Source organism: Musa acuminata, chromosome BXJ1-5, assembly GCF_036884655.1.
Source record: "Musa acuminata AAA Group cultivar baxijiao chromosome BXJ1-5, Cavendish_Baxijiao_AAA, whole genome shotgun sequence".
Classification (NCBI taxonomy): Eukaryota; Viridiplantae; Streptophyta; class Magnoliopsida; order Zingiberales; family Musaceae; genus Musa; species Musa acuminata.
This window is the reverse complement of record NC_088331.1, coordinates 44,202,509-44,212,447: the sequence shown is the minus strand read 5'-3', so window position 1 is coordinate 44,212,447 and position 9,939 is coordinate 44,202,509. Positions and strand designations below refer to the sequence as shown.

General features: G+C 42.1%; 1 protein-coding gene and 1 long non-coding RNA gene across 3 annotated transcripts; one reads left to right on the top strand and one right to left on the bottom strand.

Moving 5' to 3' along the window:
- The first annotated feature begins 3,456 nt into the window (after window positions 1-3,456).
- LOC103985880 (transcription factor MYB106-like) lies at window positions 3,457-5,584 on the top strand. 2 transcript variants are annotated; one of them, XM_018826157.2, is made up of 4 exons: window positions 3,457-3,976; window positions 4,067-4,218; window positions 4,287-4,416; window positions 4,503-5,584. In XM_018826157.2, the coding sequence occupies exons 2-4, from the start codon at window positions 4,086-4,088 to the stop codon at window positions 5,389-5,391; spliced, it is 1,152 nt and encodes a 383-aa protein (XP_018681702.2). In that variant the 5' UTR covers window positions 3,457-3,976; window positions 4,067-4,085; the 3' UTR covers window positions 5,392-5,584. The 2 variants fall into 2 exon arrangements, with proteins under 2 accessions (XP_018681702.2, XP_065040407.1); XM_065184335.1 differs by having other exon boundaries at window positions 3,459-4,218.
- A 503-nt stretch (window positions 5,585-6,087) lies between these two features.
- Window positions 6,088-9,868, bottom strand: LOC103985444 (uncharacterized). Its single transcript, XR_001977917.2, has 3 exons — window positions 9,514-9,868; window positions 7,993-8,057; window positions 6,088-6,919 (listed from the first exon to the last, which is right to left on the bottom strand). It is a non-coding gene; the product is annotated as an uncharacterized LOC103985444 (long non-coding RNA).
- Between the last annotated feature and the right edge of the window lie 71 nt (window positions 9,869-9,939).

Genomic DNA, 9,939 nt, shown 5'->3' with positions numbered 1-9,939 from the left:
GGGGAAAGGTTCCTAGGAGGTCCATGCCCTATTGTTGGTTGGTATTACATTCAAGCAAACTTCTAACATAGTTGATTGCATCCTTGCACAATGTCAGCTAATAGAACCCTTACCAAAGTACTTTGAATGCAAGAGTTTACCCACCTATGTGCTCCCTGCAAACTCCTTTGTGCACCTTGACGAGCACCCTCTCGGCCTCTTAGGGTGTTAATTATCAGAGAAATGATTGACTGAAGGGCCTATGGTATATGTGGTGGTTAATTATGTAATATCATGCTTGATGATACTTGACTCTTCGAGTCGCAATGGGATCAATCGAGAGCATCTAATCTCTTTTATAGTGCAGGATCTTGTCCATCCAGCTCAGTTCCTCCTCGATCACGAATATGTCATGCTTTTCAATGGTTCAGGTTGATAGTGTCTCGACCAATGGCCAGCCCTCCCTTAGAGCTCGAGTGGAATCTAACCCAACGAGTGCATCAACCTGGGTATCTTTCGCACGTGGGACTAGTAACACATTTAGTCAAGAGAAGCTATGAGCTAACCTTCGTACCTCTGTGAGGTACTTCACCATGGTCACGTCTCGGGTTTCATAGCTCCCCTCTACTTAGCTCACAATTAGTTGTGAGTCAATGAACACTGTTAGGTCTTGGACCTGAAGCTCTCAGGCAAGTCAGAACATTGAGAGAAGTGATTTATATTTGGCCTCATTATTAAAGATTTTGGATTCAAACCGAAGAGTTTATTCATACACCTTTCTAAGGTGGTAGAACCATCTACAAAAAAGTTCCATGTTGAGGTGGTGTGACTATCAGCCTCAACCCTAGGTGAGAGAGTTAGTTCTAAGATAAAATTCATTAATGCTTGAGCCTTTATGGTAGTTATCGACACATATTGGATGTCAAACTCGCCCATCTCTATTGACCACCTTAGTAGTCATCCCAAGATATCAAATCGAGAAAGGACCTATATGAGTGATTGGTCGGTGGTCACCTATATGGGGTGCACTTGAAAATAGGGACAAAGCTTCCTCGCCTCCAGTACTAGTGCAAATGCCAACCTCTCGATAAGGGGATACCATTCCTTGAGTCTATTAAGGGCATGGCTAACATAATAAATAGGCTTCTGGATTCCTGAGTCATTCTGCACCAACACCGAGTTGATAGTTTGCTTTGTGATGGTGAGATAGAGACTTAGGGTTTTACCCGAGATGGAAGAGAGCTGTGGTAACCGGGCGAGGTGGTGCTTTAGCTCTTCAAATGCCTCTTAACACTCTTCAGTCCACAGGAAGCCCTTTGAGTTTTTTAATATATAAAAGAATAGTGAGCACTTATCATTGGGCTAGAATATGAATTGACTAAGTGTCATTATTCACCCTATTAATTATTATACTTTCTTTATCGATTAAGATGAGTGCATCTCTAATATGGCTCACACCTTCTCAATGTTGACATATATTCCTCTCTAGTGAATAATGAATTCGAGGAATTTTTCTAAATTAACTCCAAAAACACATTTGGATAGGTTAAGACATACGTTGAATCTCTTTAGAACTTGAAATATCTCAGCTAAGTCTATCAGATGTGAGTCTATCATTTGACTTTTGACTATCATGTTGTCTACATACACCTCAATTTTTCTCCCGATTGGGTGCTTGAACATCTTGTTCACCATTCGTTGGTATGTCATGCTCATATTTGTTAACCCAAATAGAATGAGTTGATAGCCATACATGCTTAGGTTTATGATAAAGGAGATATGTTCTCGATTCTATGGTGTCATCCTTATTTGATTATATCCTGAAAATGCATTCATGAATGTAAGAAGCTTGTGACCCAAGATTCTATGGCTCCATCGGCACTGCCTCGTGTTGGGCCCTCTTTGGTAAGGAGATTTCTATCAAATAACACTGGCATGATCTTTCGGGTTGCTTCTCAGTTATCTAATATCAATCCTTATTGGGAATTTCATCACCATATGATAGGTTGATACCACTGCCCTTAGCTTATTGAGCTTGGGTCGATCAATGATCAGGAAGGCACAATACATCAGGGTGTTTGAGGTGCCATACAATAACATCTAGACATGGAAGGCAGTAGTGTACTCTACTGGGTAGGTATTGTCATCAAAGGCCTATAGTGATGGGAGACAAAAGTTCATTAAGATTAGCTCATCTTGGATGTTCTAAGTGACTGAAGACTGACTTGAAGTTGGATTATCTAGCTTTTCCCCTTGGGATTGTTAGAACTCTCACCGTATCTCTTCTAAATGTTTGTCTATATGCTATAGTTGGATCCTCATGAAATCACCTATCGAATCTGCTGACCAGGTCTTGAATTCAAACATAGCAAAGTGATGGTATGATAGTGTACTGAATTTCATTGTTGGAGAGTGAGACGCTCCCTCAGTTAGTAGTTCAATAAGTCTTGGGTGATCCTAAGATGTTGGCACCGCATTAGGCGGGAGGATCCCAACAAGCATGGAGCTAGTGGCGATTGAGGTATTAGTTGAGGTTGAGATGGTACCGTTGCTTGTTGGGCTAGTTGAGATAAGAGCGAGACGATAACCTACATCATGCCCGTTAGCGTATGCACCTACTGAGTGAGATTCTGGAACACCTTGGTAGGGACAAGTAGATGGTTGAGGTCATCTTTGGGGGCGAAAAGCTTAAGGTTATTGAACAAACGATAGTATCACATTAGTGTTTACACCAAAGCGGACATAACCATTTGAGGGAAGGATGAAAGTTTCCTCCCTTAAATAAAAGTGCTACGGGTCGAAGACACGACCTCCTCGTTAGAGCGTTCATTAGGGGGATTGACGAATGGACATTTTTACGATATCAAGTTCTCCTTCTAGCACAAAAAATATTAAGAAAAATCATCATTGACATTTAAGTCGATGCAACGTGGTCCAACCCTAAAGGCATAGGAATTTCTAAGGTGGTGATCGAAGTGACTTCGAGGTGGAAGTGTCGAGCTTTCGAAATACCACTTGTAGTAAGATCGATGTAAGAGGAAATTTCTTTATCCAGTTCATTCGATGCTCAAGTTAATCACCAAAGTCCTTTTTGAGTATAGGTATTTCGAAAAAAAAGAGTCCTCCCGATGTAGCACCAGGATTACCTTTTATGCCTAGTTTTGGAGGAGATAACCTATAACCGCTTCAACATTTCCCTCTTGGTATTTTGACCATGTGAGCGATAGAGGCGAGATAGTCCCGAACGACTTACCTTTGACTTTTGTTCACATGAGTAGACGGACGAGCACTGACCTGAACCTTTTTTCTTCCATAATAATTTTCACGTGCTGCTTATAAGATGGATAATGATGATCGACTATTAATATATTCCCTATCAAGTTCAAAATACTCAAGCATAAGTTAATAATAATAGGATTATTAAACCTTTACAAGTTAATCCAAATCTTTATTTATCTAAAAACTCCTACCACCCTAATAAAAAAAATTGAACAATCTTATATACATTACTAGAATCAGATGCGGATCATCTCATGATTGAAATCATCAAGAAAACCTCATTCCCCGGCTGTTCTTCTCACCAAAAATACTGGAAGATGTTTGGTTCAGTAAAGCCAAAAGCCCCGTCTACGATGCAGCTTGGTAGCAGGGAACGGCAGACGCCAAGCAGGTAGATCCTCTCACCCAGAACGAAGAGGACCTCTGCAGACTCTCAAGTACATGCAACAACCCTGGTAATTCCACCTTCTCCATGGGCAGATAAAACTTTCTGGGCACTGTGGGAGGACAGTGGACAGCGGAGGTGGGAGAGGATGGATTAATGTCTGCAACCACCAGTGTGTCATTCACACTCGTGCATACAACATTTACATCTCTGCTATTTATCCTTCATCATTTCTCCATCTCTTTCTCTATCCATCTTTCTCTCTGTCTGCCATTCTAACTCCCCCATAAAGATTCCACATCTTCTTGGCTTCGCTGTAACATCCTGCAACTCGTGCGTGGCATGCACCGATTCTCCTTCGATGGAGTTATAGAGAGCCCCCTGCGATCAGCTTAAGCGCATCTTCTTCCTCCTCCTCTGCAGGTTATAGCGTCGGAGTGAGATGGGTCGGTCTCCGTGCTGCGAGAAGGTGGGGTTGAAGAAGGGGCCGTGGACTCCGGAGGAGGACCAGAAGCTGCTCGCCTACATCGAGAAGCACGGGAATGGGAGCTGGCGAGCGCTGCCTGCCAAAGCCGGTGAGCCAGCTGAGGTCTCGTCGTCGTCATGGTAGCTGAGTGTTGTGATATTTGATCCCTGGTTGCAGGGCTGCAGAGGTGCGGGAAGAGCTGCAGGTTGAGGTGGACGAATTACCTGCGACCTGACATCAAGAGGGGAGAGTTCAGCCTGCAGGAGGAGCAGACCATCATTCAACTCCATGCCCTCCTTGGAAACAGGTGATCGACACACCTTGATCTTATGCATCAGTTCGGTCACTCCATCCATATCATGGCTTTATGATGGTTGATGAGACTGGTTTCAGATGGTCTGCGATTGCCACCCACCTGCCCAAGAGAACAGACAACGAGATCAAGAACTACTGGAACACCCACCTGAAGAAGCGGCTGGCTAAGATGGGCATCGATCCCTGCACCCACAAGGCCAAGAGCGACACCCTCAGCTCCGGCGACGGACACCTCAAGAGCGTTGCCAACCTCAGCCACATGGCCCAGTGGGAGAGCGCACGCCTGGAGGCCGAGGCGCGGCTCGCGAGGGAGTCGAAGTTCCGTGCGGCGTCCAATTCCATGATTCTGCAGCAGCAACAGCAACAGAAGGGATCGTCGTCGTCGTCGTCCTCGACCGTCCCGCCGCCACCTGCTCCGCTCACCACCAAGGCCAGCGGACTCGACATCCTCAGGGCATGGCCGGGGGCTAACCAAGGCGACAGGATCGACCTGGAGTCGCCCACTTCCACCTTGAGCTTCGCGGCAGCCGGCGTCGGGTTTGTGGACGCCGGCGCCGGCGCCGCATCCGCCGCCAGCCATCAAGGAGGCGTGAATTTGGAGCCGGAGAGAGCGGAGTGGAGGAGCTTGGCGAAGGATAGAGTGGACAGCTTCACAGGCTTCTCCATGGAAGCCGCATTCGACGGGGAGGCGCCATGGCTGTCGGAGCCATACTGGGGACAGTCCGGCGCAGGATTCACCGGACTGCTCCTGGGTGACTCAGCGGCGCAGAAGGCCTCGGACTGCCGCGGTGATTCATACGCAAATGGACCTGAGACCTGCGCCCAAGAGGAGGCAGAGGAAGAAGAAGAAGAAGAGGAGGAGGAGGAATTGGAAGGAGAGGAGGAGAGCAAGAACTACTGGAACAGCATCCTCAACTCGGTCAACTCCTCGTCCTCTTCCAACTCGCCACCACTGTTCTACGACTGAGCTCGCAGCGCAAGCTTTTCTACGTAAAATGTTAACGCACGTCTACTGCAGTGGCGATGGCGCTCTGCAACAATAAGAAAGAAGTATAAGAATAAGAATGGGTGGTGATGTGAATATATCGTCTTGCGATCTCCTCTTCTCTTCTCTCCTTAGATTTGTTGTCATGGGAATTGTAATGTTTGAAGCACATATATAATATATTTGTAGTTCCAAGAAAGGTTTTATTTTGTTAAGAGTACCACGAATTGAGGCTTGACAAAAGGTACGAATCACACAGATGAAATGAAACCCTGTGCAGTCGATTGCAGTGCACAACCGGCATGAAGGGACAATCCACATGCCCATAACTCCATGAAGTGTTTTAGGGGTGTGTCGCCCAATGAGACTCTGTGGGTCAAAAGGGGAGTCTCATGGGAAGGACAATATATATTAATGGTGAGAAAGGATCTCTACCTATCTTTATGTCTTGCATATTCACAAATGTACATGAAATTAACACTGCCAAAAAGATACGAAGCCAGTGTGTTACTCTAGAGAATGCTAGTTGTAGGTATTACATTCTAACTAACTATCAGCACTATAAGATTACAAGAATTAGCAGTATGTTTGTTGATTGCGATAAAGAATTCAATACATGAAAAGATTTCAATATTAATCTTTCAAAAAATTCAAGTTACAGCGAGAAAAAGACGAGAATGTACCCAATCACAATCTATAATTTTGTTCAGCCAAGGAAAATTAAATCATATTTGTACAAACCAAACCAATCTCAAATATAGTGAATTGACAAGACCCATCATGGTACCAATATCACATTTAATCATCAGGTACCTCATGCTACAAGAGAGAGAGAGAGAGAGAGAGAGAGATTTTATTACATTCGACCAAGCCAAAAACACTCATGATGTACATACATCGCAAAGCTACACAATTTAGAGCAAGGGAGATATGAGCTGCTGCTTACAGGTTCACCACAGTAGAGTACATGTTCTTCCATAGAGGATAGGTAAATGGTCCTTACCACAATAACCTGTCATCAGTATAATGATAGCTGGTTTTTCCTGCCATAAGTCTCGAACAATATGGTCGTGTAGATGTGGTCCATGAACAATGAACAAGTAGGCTGTCAGTAAACCGTAATATTTCTTTTACCAAAAGTTAAGAATTTAAGGCATCATCCTACCAAAAGGATTATGTAAAAAAATATGCACGCATAAATATGTTTATTGAACACAGTTTACCAGTCAAGATGAACCGACCGACCAAGCAAGCTAAGATCCGAGGCACATCCTCGTCCAAGGCACTCAAGGAGAGCAGCATACGGTCAGCTACACGGAATATCACAAGTCGCCGTCATGGCATTTAAGGCTGTGTTGCTGCTGCTGCTGTTGCTTCCCCTCCCCCCATGGCTTGCAACACAAGCTGGAAAGCCAGGTGAAGAAGGGCTCATCTTTAGCATGAGAACCATCACAAGTGGCCTAAGCACCATAAAGTTGCTGAATTGTGATGTCCCTCCCCTAGCACAACTCTGCGAGAAAAATTAAGAAGCTTGTGGTAACATGTTAGCAAATAATACATGAAGTAAAATAAGCAAATATTACTGCAAGGGATGCCAAGGTGGAAGAAGAAAGTTAATGGGGAAGACAGGAATAGTAAAAAAAAATGAAGTTGCCCATCCTCTAAAGGGCATTAAACGCAGCTCGAAGTACAACCAATTGCCAGGAAGGATCATGGCAGGTCGTTCTGTCATACTCCAAAGCTCTTGGAGGATATGCTAATCTATTTCCAAAAAGTCATCATCATGTACAGGAAAAAGAAAAGGAAAATATGCAGACAGGCTTGCATTCTATTGGCTGCCCATTTAAAATGGATTTTAACAGGTAAATTCTACCATGGAACATCGGTTTTGCATGCTACATAAGTGAAACCACATTTACAGTCACTACAACAATACACAAAGATCAGGCAAAAATTTAAGAAGAGAAGGAAAAAGAAAATGAGACAAAGATCTGAGAAGGCATGCAATTCTGTGCCTTATATGTTCACCAACCAAATTAACATACAAGTGAAAGGACAGTGACACTTTATATATCTCTTCTCCGGCGATTCAATTCTCTTAAATGAGAGTATGTGCATAGTGAAAATATATTACATGCTAAGCTCAAGCAAAAGGACTGTTAAAAATATCTCCCATTTAATGGCCTCCATAGCCACTTCTTTCTACAGAGAGCAGAACATGTAAATTCCAAGAAGTGGTTATAACTAAAAATGGAAATATGCCTGTCAATGCAAGTAAACCACATGGAGAAGATGAGTGGATGTTGCATAGAGAAAATTCAAACAGCGTTTAGACAAAAGCAAAACCAAAATATGTCCCAAAGCTTACAACTTGATGCCTAAGAAATGAGCATGAAACCAAATTGACCCTACCAAAATGACGAGAGGTAATAGGAGTTTATCATCGACCTGGTTTTGAAATGATGCACAATGACTAAATGTTAGACCGTTAAAATTCACTCAATCAAATTTCTCACCTGAAAAAAATTTCACTTGATATGGAATCATAAAAGAAAAAAAGTTAAAAGGAAAAAGAAACATAACCTGCAAGCCAAAACTGGAAATTAACATTTGTCTTCTTGAACACAGTCAACATTCCAATAACAATCCTGCACAATGTGAAATTATAAACTGGGATAAGTTATGACATCCATACATTTAGCATATTGAAGTTCTGTTGTGGCACTTCCAAAAGCTGGTAACTTTTTTTGCAAGAGAATTTTCGATCAGGTAATATATAAAGACCTGATTCATGCCAATCTACAAAAAGATTCATATGACTTAGAACTTATATTTTGCTCCTCTTCTGGAGCCCAAAAATGGTACATGACTATATAAGCATGTGTAATTTCAATTAAGAGATAATAACCTAATAGGGCGTTAGGAACTTATAAGCATACTAGGAACCTATCCTACTCAGTCATTTATATCAATGTATTGTATATATGTGGGACGGATATTATAAGGCTACATCAAGTATTTTCAATTAATGTTTGCTAACTATGGGAATGGCTGTTATGTTTCTTAAAAGCTTCACATTTGACGAAGACAGATCATCTACATTGAATGTGTACATGAATTAGTTACTAATATAGAAGTGTCCCCATACTCTCAGTTAAGAGAAGTCAAGATAGTTACATTGATCTCTTAGTTTTCCAATAAATCAAAATCTTAATACTCATTCCACATTAATTCCTTGATGAATTATACATCACTAAAAGTTTGTTGAGTTAGGAGTTCAAAGCAATTTACAAAATTTGATTTCAAGTTTTCAAGAGAAAGTAACATTCAGTTCTTTCTACAATGATTAAGTAATTGTTCTATCGAGATCGTAAGAAAGTTATTCTCACCTTTTGGAGTTCCTAGATGACTTTGAGTTATTACAAATATTTAATTTAGTTTTTATTTATTTTGATCTTGAAAATGTTGAAGAATTAATAACTCATGCTTGGAGGTTTGTTCCAAGCCTAACACTATAAATATCATGTCTTGAAAGCCTTAAGAGGGAATACGAGAATAATTTTTTTTTCAGAGGTCTTATTCTTCTCTTGCAAATCTATATCTCTTTGGTGGATACTATAGAGTTGTTAAGCCCTATACTCTTTGGGTGATGATATATGTATCACTTTATTTGGGTGGTGAGCTTGTTATCTTCTCTTTTATCATTTTCCACTCATTTCATTTCCATACCTACCATGTCTGTGCCATGTGCTGTTTTGCTTTTCGTCCTAAATTCTGTGTCCATGTCCATGCCTTATATCCCAAGTACCTTCAATATTATGCTTATGCCTCTGTTCTATCCTTGAATCCAAAGTATAAACAAGAAGAAAGAAAGAATAATTATAATATATGCCAGCTTCAAGATTATCCATGTTAAATAACATAATTCTAATGGTTCTGAACAAATTTGACTCTAATTGTCACTGCTTTATTCTGAAAGAATTTCTGCCAATTTAATTTCTGGCATGTTAGGAGAAGACAAAAACACTCAAAAGACATGCAAATTTCAAACCAAGAAGTCGCTTCCCATGAAAATGCCAAGATTAAATGAGCAACTATACTTACCACCCACTGACCCTTTTCCAACTGATCCACCAAGCGAAGGAAGCTGTTCCTTCGTTTAGAAAGAAGCCTAACGAAGAACCCTCCCAAGACTTGACAAGCACATGGAGAAGACGGTGCATACTCCCTAGTGGGAAGATCGCATGGTGATGCGGCGGCCTTGTCCTCCACGTAGCCGACGAGATCCATCAACAAACCTACCAAGAGCGAGGGCGGCGGAGGAGGAGAGGAAGAAGCGGATGAGGACGGGCGGGATCGAGGCTCGACGGTGGCGCTTATTGCAAGAGATGGCGCGGCGATAGTGATAGCCATCGATGACCACCGGAAAAGACGGCACCCCATTCACATTAATCTCCCTCCATCGGTGGCTATTACAAGAGAAGAGTATATCCTCGGAAGCCGTTTAATTATAACAGACAGACGTTATTA

What these genes read in the sequence shown, in the direction of transcription:
- LOC103985880 (XM_018826157.2), top strand. Translation starts at nt 4,086, where the DNA reads ATGGGTCGGTCTCCGTGCTGCGAGAAGGTGGGGTTGAAGAAGGGGCCG. An exon ending in AGCGCTGCCTGCCAAAGCCG is followed by an intron (nt 4,219 to 4,286) that starts GTGAGCCAGCTG and finishes CCCTGGTTGCAG; the next exon opens with GGCTGCAGAGGTGCGGGAAG. An exon ending in CATGCCCTCCTTGGAAACAG is followed by an intron (nt 4,417 to 4,502) that starts GTGATCGACACA and finishes GACTGGTTTCAG; the next exon opens with ATGGTCTGCGATTGCCACCC.